The sequence below is a fragment of the Ambystoma mexicanum genome, chromosome 6q, assembly GCF_040938575.1.
Source record: "Ambystoma mexicanum isolate Mex_15411 chromosome 6q, UKY_AmexF1_1, whole genome shotgun sequence".
Classification (NCBI taxonomy): Eukaryota; Metazoa; Chordata; class Amphibia; order Caudata; family Ambystomatidae; genus Ambystoma; species Ambystoma mexicanum.
In genome coordinates, this window is record NC_090937.1 from 262,208,917 (window position 1) to 262,226,881 (window position 17,965).

The window sequence follows — 17,965 nt, forward strand, 5'->3', positions numbered from 1 at the left end:
TCAGCTATCCCTCCGCAAATACCTCCCCTCTCAAGCTCTTCGCTCCTCTACCTCCAATTCCCTCAGGGTCAGTCGTTTTTCAAAGAAACAAGCTGGGGGTAGATCTCTGTCTTCGGCTGGGGCCTCCCTCTGGAACAGCCTCCCTGCCACTCTAAAACGTGAGGAGAACCATCTCCGGTTCCGGAAGCACCTCAAGACCTACCTCTTTTCTTCTGCCTTCGCTCCCCATCTCCCCTGCTGATCTGCTCTCTCTTGGCACCGTGCACCTGGCCACTCTCTGTCCTCCGGGCCCAGGTACCTGCTCACCCTGCCACCCTCCCGCACTGCCTCTGGGCCACCCCTTGCACTGGGGTCTGTATCTGTACCCTTACAGCCCCCCCTTTTTCTTCCTGCACTTATCAGACCTACCCTGTCTGCTGCCTTAAACCCAGCAGTTGCAAATTGCTGGCTGCGCTACCACTGTTTGTTGCCTTTATTATTTGTTGTTTATCTGTTTCTCCTCTGCCTCACACTTGCCACTTCTCCTCCTTCCATGCACTTTTCCCCTCCCCTTCTCCCATGCACCTGCGCATTTTCAATGTCACTGGGCCTAGTAAGATCGCGTTTTTTTTTCGCCCCTGTTCCCCTCCCTTGCCTTGTCGCGCTCCGAAACACTTGTGCACGAGCACAATAGAAATAAAATATCAATCAATATCAATCAATCAATCTCATTCTCTATTTGGTCTTTAATTTGATGCCTCCAAAACTCTTCACCCTCCCCACGTAGCTACTCAGCTCTCCATGCATTCTTATTAAGCATCTGCCACAGCTTCTTCTACAAATGACCCTACACATGGGCTTCTATGTTGAAAATGATTGCATTTTGCTTAAATCTGCGAGATACACGTGCCACAACATCGCCATAGTGTAAAGCCACAAACCTGAAACATCTTCATGAAAGACTTTGCATAACGTTTGCAGCCCTTAATAAAGATTGTATGTTGTAAAGCTGGACCAGGAACACACTAAACTACCCCGCATGCTACCCTCTCCGTATGCTCAACAACTCTGTTTGGCACAGACTTCCTTGTCTCTTTCTATAGCATGAGGAGGAGAAGGGGTACCATTGTACAGTTATTCAGACTCCCCCTGCTTGGCCCTGACCATGGTCTGCAGCAATTGGAAGGGCACCCCTCTGCATTTAGAAGCCAGGGGCCATGTCTTTTGGTGTTATACAACTGTACAGATGCTAGCCCTTGCCTCAGTTTCACTGTTCCACTCTTGTCCTGTTCTGCCAATGCAGCCACTCTCCATCCAGTCACGTAAGGTCCAGTGTACAGGAAATCCTAAGGATGAAGGTAGGACATCTTTCATGTACATCCTATTAAAAGATGCTGAAAAGGGAAATCATTTCACCAGCAGGCAGCAACGTACCGTGTGGTTGTCCACCAGAAGTCCTGCTAATGTGTCCCAACTTTGTTCTTCATAGTTTACACGGAAAAATCCCACGTGGGCAGGATTAATTTTCAGAAACCCATCCGTCATAGGGTCATAGCCAGCCAAAGTGACTCCTGTGCATTAAAGAAAGCATAGTGCGATCACACATCAAGCAAAAGAGCGCTTGTTATATAATGCATGCAGTGTTTCCAATAGCCTACTGGTATGTAAAATGTCATGCTAGCAGTTAAAGAAACTCATTTTTGGGTGTGCAAGGGCTTAATTCAAATTCATGACCATTTTTACTACACATTAAACAGTCATTGAAATGTTTACTCTGCACAGGACGTGGCTCTTCTTGTACTTGGCAATAGATTCTCATAAGCGGAGGGACCATCTTCCCACAAATAACCCTCAAGTGCTAGTCGGAAACCACTGGAACGCCCCACTGAAAACACCAGAACCATGATTTTGCTTTGATCTTTTTATGAAAGATCACAAATGGATTTAAGGTTAAAAGATTAATATGAGCAAGAGGAACATCCTGCCTTAATCGACAGAGATCAAGCAATACACAAGAAGAACATCGGAAAAGCACATCCACAACTCTTCATAAAACCACTGCAACCTTCAGCCCCTAACTGCAAAGCCAGCTTCTCAGACAGAAAAACACTTTTGAACAGAGTAACCCAACCAAACCCTATGGACTACCATACTCACCTAAACAGCAAAACTGCATTGTAAATCCTGCAAATTACACGCCAAATCAAGTTCCACTGTCAATGCCAACCCAAAGATCCACATTGTAACCTCAAAACCTATACATTCATTCAAACTGTGCAGCAATCTGTAAGAGTTCATTAGAAGCCTAAACCTGAGAGACGACTTCTGTATCAAATGTAAACACACACGAGAGACATTTGAGAGAAAGCAAAACGAGAAAATCAGTCAAGACCCCAGTATCTGCAATGGATGCATAGAAAGGTAAGGACACAGAGAACACATACTCGACAGATAGAGAAAATAGATGCTCAACACATGCTCAACACGCCTCGAGAGAGAGGAGAGCCACATGATCATTGAAAACCACTCAAACCATTGACTTCGAATATGCTGACTAAGCAGTGGCTTTGTCGATTGTGAACAGTACAGTGCAAACTCACTGGTGCAAAATACTACACCACACTAAGGGAGGTGAGCCATTCAAAAAATACACCCGAAGACTGGAGAGAGCCATCAACCATGTTCCAAGCCAAGCAACAAAATATGATGTGGGTCTGATTCCAAGCGACGTGTTATGTTATTTTATATTAATATGATTGTATACTGCACCAAATCACAAGGGCAGTAGTATCAGAGTGCCTAGGCTTCTCCTTGGAGTGGCACACTGTGCCCCGCCAGAAGTATCCTGTCCTTAGTAAGCTGGAAGAATGAAAATGTGCGAGGGGAAGAGAAGAGGATGGGAAAGCAGGGAAAAAGATGCCACGAACAGAAGGTGGTAGGGATGCAGAGGGGGGAGAATATGTTGTGGTAGCAGGGGTGCATGTCAGTCCTTTTAGGTGTGTCATACCTCTGCCAATGGGATGAGGCAGATATGAACTAAAGTGTTGGGATAATTTGGTTTAATGCAAAATGGTGGCTTAGTTTCCTGGGCATCTCTATACTTTGTACAGGTCAAACTCCAGAATGTTAATTCTGTGACCGCAAAGCCTGAGCCAAGAGTGGCATACTCAAGAATAGACTGTATGAAGGTGAATGTTCTTGGTATCACACAGTAAGCTACTGGAGTGGTTAAACTGGTGGAGTAAAATTAAAAAGGTCTTTCACCTTGATGTCAAAACGATTATTAGTAAAAGTTTCTTCCATTTCAGGGCTGCTAGGCTTTCTTTTAGTTTGCGGTGAGGCAGAATAATGCCTTACTTGGAAGCAGGCCATCAAAGTATAGTAGTACCTTCTATAGTGAGAACATATAGTTTGTTCTCCCTATGTAGGATGTGCTCATTAGATTATGTGAACAGTGGAGGTGGATCTGCAACCAGGCGTGGAAGGTAGAGAGATAAGGGCCAGAAGTCTGTCATGGCTATATTCAGTGCCAGACTGCCCCCTTCTCCTATGGTCTCCCATGGTATGGTACTATGCTTTCTCTTTTACATGGCAGCTATGGCATTCTGTGTACACCACTTTATACCGCAGCACGACCACTTCACAAGACTGAGGAGCAGGGATGGAAGAGCTCTGGTCACAAGCCAACACACGTCAACTGTATTACCCAAATTGACCTTTTACAATTGACTTTTTGCACAATTGACCTAATTATAGTGGTCCTAATTGACCTTCTGCACAATTGACCTTTATATTATTTTAGTTATTTTATATATTTATTGGGTTGGTTTTGGATTATAAATAATATAAGGGGATTGGGTGGGGGTTGCAGGGATTTTTGGATTGGGTGGTGGGTTACGGGGGGTTTCCCCCCGCATATATGTCCTAATTGACCTTCAGTCAATTCTCCCGAGGTCAATTCCCCCGAGGTCAATTGTGAAATGGTCAATTAGTATACAACCCACGTCAACACTAGTGTGCCCAAAGATCAGCAGTGAGTGGCACTTCAGCCAGCCAGCCAAAGTGGAGAGAAAGCGACTGAAAAAGAAATGAATGTGCCTCAAAACTGACTCTAAGGCATGAGTAATGGTGATCTGGGCAGCTTGTATAACTGGGAATACTGTTAATAATAACACTTGGGAGACATAAAACCTTGCATCTTTACATGCTCTCTAAAATACAACTATCCTCCAGACAACAAAACAATCCTCTAGAAAGGTTTTCCCAAAACTTACTAGCTTCAAAACAGAATGTGCTATACAAACAGGAAAACACCTACAATGCAAAACCCGAACACACATCGAACAATCAGACATAATCTGCAGGCCACAAAAGAAGGAAAACTTGAAAACACAAAGCAGGCACATCTTCCAATCTACTAACATGGTTTAGCACAGTGTGCCAAAACACCTTAAAAGCATTTCCTATGAGGACAAATCCGTTTAGACATTCATACACACATTTGTACAAGGGAAGCCACAATGAAACAGACAAAATGAGTTGTTGAGTGTTTCACTGATCCACGGTATAGCTGACAGAACCAAAGGTAAAAAATCTTTCATGGTGTTTGTATTTCTGTATCCTCATTTGCATGACAAAAGATCAGCGATGGCAAGCACTTCAAAAGTGAAAAAACCCAGAAAGTATAATCTTTGGGCCCAAAAGAAGAGAAGCGGCCTCGGTGCGGAAACCAATGAGCTTAATTTTAGCTATTATTCCAATATCACCATAGAGAAATAGGGGGGCATGCATTAAAAAGTCGTCCTTACAGTGACCAAATGACTTCTTCTCTGCAGGAGCATATGATATGATATGATAGGTTATTTATAATGTGCTTAATACCCAGAGGTTTCTAAGCGCAGACCCGGAGATCGAACCTGTGGTGCTCCGTGTCGTCTCGTCTTGCTTCCAAGGGAGCACGTTGCCGCTGAGCTATCCTCCCAGATCATAGGGCTGAGTAGGTCATAAACTACCTACTCATCCCTCACACTCCACAAAACAAGGGTGTAGGTCTACTTGCTCGAAAATGTTTGACTTTTTCCAATTTTACCGAAATTTTTGGGGTCTTTTTTTGCTCTAAAATGTGGGGGGCGACCCACGTACGCATGCTTCCACTTCCCCCCACCTTAACCTATTCCCTTACCCCACGCCATTATATATTTTATTAAATTTGACTTAAATTCCCCCAAAAAACGATCAAAGAAAATGTGATCAAATTTAAAAGGTCCATTTCTTTTCTGTCAAGTATGCTAATACCCAAAACGACAGTGATTCAAATCATAAAGGTAAAATAGACACAGTTAAGAGATATACCTCCTTTGCCTTTTGTGGTAACGTGGGCCAAGGGATGGCTATACATTTAAAAGGGGTGTGATTGTTATTCAGTAGCGACTCAAATAGCAAAGCATGACCGTCCAAAATGAAGGTAATGTCCAATCAAGTTACTATAAAAAGATATATGCTTAATTAAACACACCATCCAGTAGAAAACTAAATAGAAAATCTATACCAACCCCAACCGTGTGGAAAGAACACAGAATATGCAAGACAAGAGAGAGTCCAGCACTTTGGGCATGCATACAGGGGTCAAAAGCAATTCAATAAACACAATGTCCTTTTAAAAGGACATGTTTTAGATGAGAAAGGTGCACAAGTAAGCTCAACAGTCTCTATGGTCAAAAATGGACATTAGGGGAGTGGGGCAGTTATGGGACAACAGCATCTTCTTTGTGGCTCGACTTTGCAGTTCGTGAGGTTCGACGCAGGTCGAGGACAGCGGTCGTGTTGCTCTAGATCAGGCGTGTCCAACCTTTTTGAATGTGGGGCCGAAAAATTTACTTTTTGTCACCCAGTGGGCCGGTGAGCCAAAAGTCAACAACATCACCCAAAGCAGTATATTAAAAAGCAATATTGTGTGACCTTTGACACAATAGCATCACAGGCAGTGATGCACCATGCAGTCTAAAAAATAGCTTTTGGTGTCAGGGGCAGTGAGTATCTAAGGGAACCCCTCCATCAAATGATCTGAGGTCAGTTGCTTGTGATTTATTTCAGTGTGTATGTGTTCATATTTTCCTGAAATAGTGGGGGCGACCGAGCGTAGCGAGGGAGCTATAAGGATCTACCGAGGGTTTGGGGGGTTCCCCCTCCAAGAATTTTTTTTCAAATAGGGGGTTGAAATGGTGCATTTTACAGCAGAAAAACTGACCAAAAGCCATAAGTTTACAATCGGTTCTAAAACAATTCCATGTCACCAACAGCAGACAAGAACATTTTACAACACAACATATTTTAATGATCTATGTATCCACAGTGTAAAACAGCACTGTCACTGATGTAACACAGTGTAATGCTGGTTGTGCCCAAAATGTGCCTCTGTAGCAACATGTCTGTTCTGGCTGTTCCCAATTTAGGCCAACATTGTGCTTTACAAAGCATGATTCATGTTGCCTGTGCAGTGTTGTGCCCAAAACATATGCCAGCTTATCTCTGTAATACGCATTCATTATTTCTGTGTTAATGACTGATGCTGCCTGTGCAGTGTGCCCAATACATATGGCAGCTTATCTCTGTAATACACATTCATTACTTCTGTGTTAATGAAAGAAACAATCCAATTCAACAGATAAAATGGAGAAAAGCGAGCACCCAAAGGTGAACCTAATTGAAGAAACGCAATGTGAGCACAATCTTTAAGTATGAAGAACTAGATATGGCCTGGTGCCCTCCTCTCCTGGGACCCGGGGGTAGCCTGTGCGCCGGTACTCGGATGACTTCAGCTGAGCTGAGGGCCATGTTGTAGGAACCAGGGAGGGAATTGACCTCATGGTGTCTGCTGTAAAGCCCACAGTGTCTTGGATCTGGTGGGCTATGGTGTTATGCGCTCTGAAAATTCACTACCGCAGCTGGCCTTCCTCCGGCAGGGGCACAGACATCTCCCAGGGGCTGTTTTGCCTCGTCCAGGTTAGCACTTGTCAGTTGCAAAAACAAAAACTGGATAGAGCCCCAGGCATTTTACCCGCTGTGCTGCTTTTCCGGATGTGGATGGCGTGATTGTGTTGCCTAGCGATTTTGGCAAGGAATTAATTCCCACATGTGGTAAAATCATGTCGGAATTAATTCCTTTTGTGACGCAATTTGAACAGTACTCAAAGGGGGAGGTTTTTTTCCAAAAAGTGATGCAAATTGTACCCTCCCTCCAGAGGCGGAATGTTCAAACATTAAGGCAGCGCACGTTGCTTTTGAGCCTTCGAGATACTCCTGGGCAGATACTTGTGTTTTGGTGTATCTGGCCATCAGTATCTCGAGGCTCAAAAGCACTGCATGCCACAAACATACGTCGGAAAATATGGCAGGCAGTACTTCCCACTGCTGCAGGCAAGGAGAACTAGGCTCGGTGTGCACCGCACGTAGCACTGTGAACCTGGGCTGGGCCGCTGGCTCACGCAGGCTCTGCCCTGGGCTCAGCAATGCAGCTGTGTGAAGGTGGCGCTGTGTGCCCGTCACTCCACCCACACACATTACGTGATTATGATTTTCACAGCCAATGGAAATACTGTTACCATGCAAGGCAGTTATTTATTTCATTTATTTCCACTACTACAACATGCCTTGCATGGTGACAGTATTTCCACTGGCTGTTTTTCAGCCAGTGGAAATCATAATCACGTAATGTGTGTGGACTACAATTCCTATCCTGAAACTGCAGCCACAACGCTTGTTGCGCATAAAATAAATACAAAACGTACAAAAGTAACCCTAATGCTTTGTCTGTGCTCTTGGACTTCGAGGGCCACATAAAATGGCTTGGAGGGCCGCATTGCGGCCCTCGGGCCGCATGTTGGACAACGCTGCTCTAGATGATGAGCAGTGTCAAATAGGAGTTTGAAGCAGTTCGAAGGCGATACTTGAAGAAAAGCAGATCATGAGGGACACCGTGGTTGGTTCAACTTCAGAGAGGCTGGTGAATGGATGCACTGCTCTTACGTGATTGGTTCGATGAAGTACTCGAGGGTCTCTGGATTGTGCCGACCACCCGGGTCGGTTCAATGGCGAAGATGCTGGAGACTGGATGCACTGTTCAGTTTCAGAAGTTCAATGGGCGTCCAATAGTCGGGGCTCGGTGATCGATTTGAAGGCCGTAGATGCAACAAAGAGTTTGTAGTTCAAGCCAAGGCAAAGACGCACTCAGCTAGCATTGTGAGATGCAAAACGGTTTCAATATGCAGATTAGCGGTTCAAAGAGTGGGCGGGTACCAAAGTCTGCTTCAGATGGTTTGATGTTGTCTAACAGGCTTGAATCAAGGTTGTGGTGGTTCGACAGTAGGAAATGCAGGAATCCTGGCTGTCTTGTCTCTCAGCTGCTGTGAGTTCCCCCCATGGGCCACAGGGACAAGTGCAGTCCCGTTCATTCACTATGAGTAACTCTGATTTACCTTGTCTTATACCTGGAGAGGGCTATTTGATTCAAAAGAAGTTACTATGAATAACTCTGTATTACGTTGAGTTAAACCTAGTGGTAAGATGATTCAAAAGAAGTCACTATGCATAACTTTGACTTATTACTCTTGGCTTACTAAGTTATAAGTAAGTCAGAGTAACCTGTAATATTTTCTTGTGACCCAAACAAACATCTCCAGGTTTGTACCAGAGTTACTCATTGTAACTAACAGGCATTTATAGAATGCCCCATACCACTGTAGGGGTCTCCTGGTGCTGAGGCATATTATGGGGCTCATAACGAGTTTGGCGCTGCAGGGAAAAAAGTGGAGGTAATACAGTTCACCTCAATTTTACCTGCACCGCCAAACTACAAGTTTGCCGGTATTACCACCGCTGATAATACAGGATGGTAATAACGGTGAATTTTGACAGTAAAGTGGAGGAGTTACCTCCAGCTTCAGGTACGTGATGCACCTCAGCATGGAAGATGATGCAGAGCACCGTTCGAATCACAGGTCAGCGCTTAGAAACCTCTTCGGAATTAAGCACGTTATTAAAAAAACTATTATAACTCCTCCATTTTAGCTCCAGAAATTGCTGGTATTGCTGTCCGGTAATACCAGTGGTGGTAATACCGGCAAAAATCCCCAAAGGAGTCCATTAAATAGGGATTTACACTGGCAAACTGCCACTTGTAATCAGGTGGTATGACCGCCAGGTAGAACATCCAGTGGCAATACTGCCTGATCAAGTGGAATATCTGTAATTCTGTTTGCCGGCATTATGGCGGATTAATCGCCAGAATACATGCAAACTCGTAGTGAGCCCCATTGTGCCCGTGCCTGAGTTACCAGACCTTGATCTGTGGTGGGAAGATGAAGGGGTGGTTTGTGAGGGAGTTGGTTTAAGCAGGAGCAAGAAGCACATAGCTGCTGGTAGGTAAGGAAAGATAGTAAGGTGGGGGTGCATGTGGGCACCATCCTTCCCTCGAGAGAGATGAGTTGGAGAAATCTGGCATTCCTGTATCTGGGGGTCTGCAACCTTTGGCCTTCTAGATGTTTTGGCCTACATCTCCCATAAGCCCTAGTCAACACAGTCAAAGGTGAGGAATCACGGGTGATGTAGTCCAAATAATTCAGAAAGCCACAAGTTGCAGATCCCGTTGCCATTGCCACACAAATGTGCATACTGTTTTAACATGGGTTCTCATTCGATGAGCATACCCAATAAATACTCATCTCTTGCATGGAGTCCTACCTGGTGCCACCCATGTGGCCAAATATATATGTATCCTTATCTTTCAATCAACCTGCTCAACTGATGTTTTCTGGTGAGCGAAGGATTGCAGACAGACTCCTGTTTTGCTATTACACAACAATCTGAATCCATTTGACAATATCTAAAATATAGAGCCAATTCCTTGTTTCTATTTATCATAAAGTAATGTCTGAGGCATTTCTGAATGAAGTGCACACATTGAAATACTATGAGTGAATGCATTAAAGTAAACTATAACATGTACCTGCTAAAACTGACTTGTTGTAGAATTGAGAGACTTCTTCCGATTTATTCGTTGCATAATATTTCATTGGAATGTGCCACAGGTAGCTGAAATGAAAGAGCAATATACATCACATGATCACAAAGTTCAGGAGCGGTTAAAATGCCATTCTACAACACAATTAAATGCAAGTAATTGTGATTGTCATGTCACTTCCAACATTTCTTATTGCATTACAAAGATACACAGAAAACTAGCAAGATCCAATGAATATTGGCATGCAGTGTCAGTCATGTGTAGCTAGCGGTCAAAAATAGGTGCACGGCAGGCTGGTCAAAGCGACATTGATTAAGTAATTAATCACAAAGAGGTTACTAGGGACTTTGATTTACTTCTGGAAAGTAAGATATGAGTACGTTCGAATAACTTGTTTGCAAATCAAATAGTCCCGCTATAGGAGTACCTCCTGGTTACTTCTTTATGAATCGGACCAATACAGGGACTCTTCAACATATTCTATATTCTATTGACATATTGGAGCACTGGCTGATAGAGGGCCTCATTCAGCACAGGCTCCTAGTAACTGATCCATTTATTTTGGTCCCATATATGTTGGTTTATAGTAATTTCAGAGCAGTTTGTAACAGATATGCTTTTATACTGGGCTGGCACTTATACAATCCTCTCTCTCTCTCTCTCTCTCTCTCTCTCTCTATATATATATATATATATTTCTGAGGCTTGTGCAATCTGCTTAGATCACATGCTGTGCATAGGCCGACATCTAGTGGAAGTTGCGGAGTATTAGAGTTTGTTTTTTGAAACTCGAAAATGGGCGTCGACACAGAGCGTGCCAGTAATACTATCCCTAGTGTGACGTCCACTGTACCCATGATCCCTCACGCGTGTAGGACCCTCAGATTGTTTTTTTCCACCATACTGGTCGGAAGCATTCAGCAGAGTTCCCTGGCATTAGCCATACTTTGAAAAATATTGTTATATTTCCCCCTTTTTTCTCCACCCTAAAGTCGAGCCACCGAAATTCGACACTTGACGCCGAACCGGAGAAGAAGGCGAACGTCGAGAGCTTCACGACGGAGTGGGTCTAGGAAGGCCTCTGGCCTCTGGCCTCGTCCCGGACCTCGGAAGGCCTCTGGCCTCGGCCCTACAAGTAGGGAGAGTGGTGGGTGGACATACTCTACACTCTTATATATTCTCTTATATATATTCCTACACTTACCAGCCCGCTGCCTCAAGGGGCGTATGGAGGGTACCCCTTTCCAATTTTGCCCAAAGTGCAACCGCAAGTATCCTTGGGTTGACAGACACGCCATGTGCAATCTCTGCTTGCCAAGGGATCACCCTGAGGCAAATTGCAGAGCGTGTAGTAGGTTCAAACCTAAAACACTAAAAGACCGTTCCACCAAGCGTTGGGCCCACCACGCCAGGTGTCAAGAGGCCATGGCCGCGGAGGGTGCCTTCAGCGATGGCAGCAATGCCGTACTTTCGGACAGCGAGGGCAACACGGCGTCGAAAGACAGCCAGGCGCAGGTCCCCAACCTCGGAAGGTCATCCAGCAGGGCGGCTATGGGGAAGACCCCCGGCGACGTAAGGGCAACCCACAGCACTTCCAAACACACAAAGGACAAGGCTCAGTGGTTTACCTTGGACATGAAGTAGGTGGAGGGAGGATACAGCCTCTACCCAGTAAAGTACAAGCAGTACAAGACTGGCCTACCCCCACTACACAGACCCAGGGGAGAGCCTTCTTAGGACTCACGGGGTATTACCGCAACTTCATGGCAGACTATGGCACCATAGATGACCCTCTGATTGCCCTCACCACTCCGAAGAAACCCAAGAAGGTAACTTGGACTGACGAGTGTGAGAAGGCCTTCAACGGCTTAAAAGAATCCTTGTGCCAGGCCCCTGTCCTCAGGGCCCTTGTTTATCAAAGACCTTTTATTGTGCAGACAGACGCCTCTGGCAGTGGGATAGGAGCTGTACTATCGCAAGTAGAGGAGAAGGGTAAGGAACACCCTATTGGTTTCATTAGTCGCCAGCTTAAGGACAGAGAGCTCAGATGGTCCACAGTGGAGAAAGAATGTTTCTCTGTTGTGTGGGCCCTACGGAAGCTGAGGCCCTACCTCTATGGGACCCACTTCACTGTGCAAACTGACCATAAGCCCTTAAAGTGGCTAATGAACATGAAGGGAGAGAATCCAAAGTTGCTTAGGTGGCCCATAAGTCTACAAGGCTTTGACTTCACTATTGAGCATAGGCCAGGTGTCCAACATTGCAATGCTCATGGGTTGTCCAGAATGTTTAACAAACCTGAACAAGAAACTCATCCAGGGGTGGATTAGTTCCCCCTGTCCATAGTCTGGGAGGGGCGAGTGTTAGGAAAGATTTCTTAATTGTAGGTAATTTTCCTTCCTTGTGGCAACCCCTAAACTTTTTGCTGTTGTTTTCACCCTAATCTAGACTTTGCCAGAGAAGCGCAGCCTTCCGCCACACTCCTCTGGGCTTTCGCTCCATTCTTACGGGGAAACTGACATGCCCCTAAAACAGTCAGTACCGGGAAACGTTGTTTTCTGTAGTTCTTTTATCATGTTGCAGCTTTCGTGCAACATGGCACAAGAGGGCACTGTAAGCTAAGTTACTGTTCTCTTGGGTCTCTAGTCACTCTGCATGCCCTAGACACTCTCTTTGGATTGTTAACGAACGGTGCAAGTGAATCACGGACGGGACTGGTGGCAGCGATCGTTTCTTTGTGTTTTGAGCTCCTTTTGGCTGTTTAAGCGCGTTTCTCGCGCTTAGCCCAAAATGGTGGCCTGGCTCCCAAAATGGCCAGACCACGAGGCTCTTTGTCCTGCCCGCTGACCGTCTTGCCCCCTTCACCTTCCCCAGGTCGAGCCGACCCGGGCCTTCATTATTTGGGCATGTACTTTCCCGTGAAACACAGATGTTTTCGCAGGCTTCTACAGGCCTTTTGTGCACCTCCAGGATGTGGGCTGGGATGTCTGTTCCCAATACACATCCTGGGTGCCAGAGAGTCTAGTGTGTCTTAAATGCCTGGGACCACAGTGGTCCGTGATAGGTCCACGTATGGTGTGAGTGTTTTGTGAGCAGATCTCCCATTGGGTCCTCTCCGTTTTGGCGCGAAGGAAACTCTGGATAAGAGGAGGCTGGAAACACTGCTACCATGTAGATCTCCTGAGTTCTCACGAACGACGGATACAGGAGCCAAGTATCCTGCAACCAAGAGGCTGAACAGAGGAATCGCTGGTGACCCGCTGAAGGACTGCTCCTCTGCACTGCTGTCGCTCTGCGAAACCATTCTTCCTCTGATCGAACGAGAAGGCCTGTACTGGTACTTCGACCCTTTGGAATAGTGGGAACAACTATTCTCGGCATCTTCATCATCTCCTGCACGTAAGCCTTCGGAAGCGTCTCTGGGCCATCCAGTGGACTGACCAGCCTACCCAGGAGTCTTGCTCTTTCACCACCGTCTGGTTGCTGCTGTATTCCGAGTCCTTGACACTCTCACAAGATTGGTACACTTGGCATTCCCAGGTCTGAAGTGAGAAGTGTACATTGGGCTTAAATACACACAGCCACTTCGTTGCCCTGCTGTGGTAACAATCTGTGCGGGTTCACTGCGTTTGGGACATCCTCAACTCTAACGTCTACCGCCGCGGAATCTACACGACGCCGAGACGTCCCCTGCTCGTACCTGAACCTGCCAGCACTGAAACTGACGCGGAGAAGCCTGGGTCTGCCTGCATCAGGGACCAGTGAGTAGCAACGCTAGGAACCGGTCGCCCTCCTTTAGTAGCCTGTAGCTTTTCCTTGCTGTGTTAAACAGCACGCCTTTTTCGCACTCGTGTTCTGCTTCTGCCCACAAGTGGAGGCTGCGCTTAAGTAGCAGAGATCTGTTCGTCCTCGTTTTTTCACCACTCTGAGATTCGTTATCTGGTGCCAGAATAGACAAATCAACTCAGTTGATTGCACTCCTTCAACTATTGTTACATACATGCTCCACCTGCTGGATGCAGGACTGGTTTTTAACTCACTGAAGGTGCATCTGGCAGCTCTGTCAGCATACACCACCTTCCATAACAAGGTGTTGTGGTGGAAAGTTCCAGTGGTTAAAGCCTTCATGGAAGGAGTAAAGAAACTTCACCCTCCTATTTCAAACCCACCACCAGGGTGGGACCTTAATGTGGTGCTAGCTAAACTCATGGGCCCCCCATTCGAACCCATGCATAAAAGCAGTCTCAAACACCTGATTTTTAAGACAGCCTTCTTAGTAGCTATTACATCCATAAGAAGGGTTAGTGAAATTCAGGCTATGTCAGTGCAAGATCCTTACTTTACAGTTCACAAGGATAAACTGGTTTTGCGTACACATCCTAGGTTCTAACCTAAGTTTATTTCTAAATTCCACGTAAACCAGTCCATCGAGCTTCCGGCTTTCTTCCAAAACCCACAAAGCTCGGCTGAGGTGAAACTACACACCCTAGATGTGCGTAGGGCGGTCCTCTACTATGTAAACAAGACCAGAACGCTAAGGAAAACAGACCAACTGTTTGTCTCCGTAGCTACAGGCAGAGAGGGGGATCGCGTCTCTAAAGGTGCCATCTATAAGTGGATTATTAACTGTATCCAGCTGTGTTACTCCCTTTCTGAAAAAACTCTGCCTTTCACGCCAAGAGCCCACTCTACAAGAGGCATTGGGGCCACTCTGGCTTTCATTGCAAATGTACCCCTTGGCAGCATTTGCAAAGCAGCTACTTGGAGCTCTATTCACTCTTTTACTCAGCACTACTGTATTGACTCACATTCCAAGACAGATACACAAGTGGGACAAGCGGTTCTAAGACATTTATTTGCTCATGACCCTTCTCACATCCCACCTCCTTCTTCAGGTACTGCTCGCTAATCTATGCAGAGCATGTGATCTAAGCAGATTCCACAAGCCTCAGAAGGGATACATTACTCACCGTAATCGTATTTCTGATGCTTGTATCTGCTTAGATTCACATCGACCCACCCTTCCTCCCCTCTGAGAGAAGGCGCATGGATGCTTGTAGTCTTACCTTTCTTTCTATCTGCTTGGATTATCTGTACTCACGCTACTCCTCATGCTACCTCATGTCAGAAAAAATACAATCTGAGGGTCCTACACGCGTGAGGGATCATGGGTACAGTGGACGTCACACTAGGGATAGTATTACTGGCACGCCCTCTGTCGACACCCATTTTTGAGTTTCGAAAAACAAACTGTAATACTCCGCAACTTCCACTAGATGTCGGCCTATGCACAGCATGTAAATCTAAGCAGATACAAGCATCAGAAATACGATTACAGTGAGTAATGTATCCCATATATATTACACGGCCTGCGGTAGCAGCCATGTACTCATGGTTAAGTTGCTGAACCCATAGAAAGAGCTTATAACTTTATCCCCTCCTGGACGAATCCCCACCAAACTTTAAAAAAAAAGTATATGATTCTGCGAAGTTTGGTACGTTTTCGTCAAGGGGAGCAAAGCTATATGGGGAGTCCCAAAATTTGTGGAAATCCTCATAGACACAATGGAAAAAAAGTGCTCACGCCTACAGGCCAAACCGCTGGATGGATTTTCACCAAATTTGACCCAGGTCTGCTTTTGTAAATTTGGTGTAAATCTGTCTAGTAATTTTTAAAACAGCCAAAAAGTAGGTAAAAAAAAATATTGTGATATCTGGGTCTGGTCCACGGACTCACTGCCCTATTCGGCCTGCTGACATATTAAAAACGTGTTAAAACACAATGGCCCTCATTACGACCCTGGCGGAATTCGGAAAACGATGGCGGAAATGCAATACCGCCATCGAATAGCGCTCGGTGCGACTATGACCCGTCACCGCAAAGTACGAAGCCATTAGCGACACCGTAGTGAACGCCAACGCTAACTGCACCAAGCACGCGCGCGCGCGCCATGCCAAACCGTAAACACCACCATGGCGCAAGGGTACGCCAATTCCGACCCTAGCGGACATGTACCTAACGCCATCAAGCATGGCGGAATGTACCATTCCGCCATGGTGAGAAGTACGGCATCGCGAATCAACCGTAAACGGCCCCACTGAGTGCCTGTACACCGCTCCCTGCCCACAAAGTACAACTCCCCGTAGGTGCAATGAAGTCACAATGCAACCATTGAAATGTACAAGTCACCCATGCATGCCAACGAACAAATGAAACACAAGAGGGGCCAATGGGAGCTGCAGGGCACAGATGGCACGAATACAGAAGCCATCCCAATGGACATGACCACAGTCCCCCACCAAGAAACGCACGCAAACACAGGCACCTGTGACCAGCAATATTCCGAAAATCACATCATTCCACCAGTCCACCTGGCTGACCGGCATCTGTTACACAAAACCCAATCCCCCGCCCCTGAGCATGACAACATTCAAACAGTCATATTGGCAGCCCCCATCCCTGACCTCACGGGCTTCGTAGGCAAACGCGCCCAGTACAGTACCACGCAACTAAACTCCGAAGCTGGAACCCAATGCAGATCTTCTCACAATACATCGCTCCCCAAATAGGCATATGCCACATCACTTGCAAAGAAGAACGCTACACGGGCCAAATCAGAATAGAAATTTAATGCACATCAAAATCACCAAGCCCATACAGCCATCAGGCCATGAACTCCAAAACACATTTCACCATTGTGGGCTGCATCCGCAAGAAATGACCAGCCACTACTTGTGTGACGCCCTGTTCCATCATGGTACACAGAGCCACATTCACGTACGAAAAGGCAACATGGAAGCGCACAGAACCGCAGGGCCGTCCCAATGGGGAGGCACTAGTCCAGCTGAAAGGCCGAAATGTTGCTCCGAGCCACCAGTACTGCGTAAGGGCATGTGGCCCATTGGCGATCGTCCCATAAGATCGTAATGCTGTTCCACTGATTAACACGAAGCAGCAGGTGTCGGGAGTAAAACCCATCTGCAGGAGTGGCATACAGATGGCAGTGGCAAAAGGGGAGGAGATACCTGTCAACCAAAAGAAAAGAAAAAGAACAGAATGGCCATCAGAACTACATTCCAACAACTCACTTCAATGATCACACTAAATCCACAGCCATTTGCATGCTAGCCCACTCCAAAGGTCCATCACCACCCAAAAACCACTTGCGACTCATAACTATCTATATCGAGGTGTAAACACCATCACAAACGAGTGTACCTGTGCATGCGTCTGTCAAAACAGAATCCATCAGATGGGATTGGTAACGTGCATGGACACAAGTGTCTGAGGGCGCGTCGAGACAGGGAGGGCTCAACAAGGCCAGATAGACGATGGTCCCACTATGGCAGCCCTGCATCACATAGCGTAGGGGAGGCGGATAGATCCCAAGAAGCCCTGTACATGGCAAACTCTGTATCAAATCACCTGCCCATGCATCCATTCATCATTCCCTCATCCCGGGATTAAAACGCCTGAATATTTACTCACATAACATTAGAAATATCCATTGAGTCTGTGCGCTATGCAGCCTGCAAAATCCACAGTGCCCCAGCCCGTAATTCCAGTGTAGTGAAGTAACATGTATTTGGGAACGTCCGGCCTCATCGCCCACGTCGCCATTGCGCATCCCAAACCATTCATATCAATCATTGCATCCTCGCCATGGCCCCTGTCCCAAGGACATTGAACAATAGTACGTTATATTTGCAGTCAGACCTGTGGGCATTTCCTCGTCGCTAGCTGAAAACCGAAAGCGCCGCCCTTCGAATTCCTCATTTGCAACATCACGTCGAAGAGGCATCTGTGGCCGTTTGAAATCACTAATTAATCCATCGAGTGCGGCTGTGTGTGAAAATGGCAACTGCCTTCACCCACAAATGGGACGCCCCGCCCGTCGTTGCAACTCGGTACAGTGATGCATGAGGGCCCACCGTTACTCGAGTACTACGTTCCACTGACCCTTCACA

At 46.3% G+C, this 17,965-nt stretch overlaps 1 protein-coding gene across 1 annotated transcript in view; it reads right to left on the reverse strand.

Moving 5' to 3' along the window:
* The window catches only part of ENPEP (glutamyl aminopeptidase), a 441,170-nt gene that overhangs the window by 74,823 nt on the left and 348,382 nt on the right, over positions 1–17,965 (reverse strand). Inside the window, exons 11-12 of the mRNA XM_069630729.1 lie at positions 9,983–10,068; positions 1,414–1,550 (exon numbers count right to left, since the gene is read on the reverse strand). Coding sequence (XP_069486830.1) covers positions 1,414–1,550; positions 9,983–10,068 — 223 coding nt within the window. The remainder of the gene's footprint in view (positions 1–1,413; positions 1,551–9,982; positions 10,069–17,965) is intronic.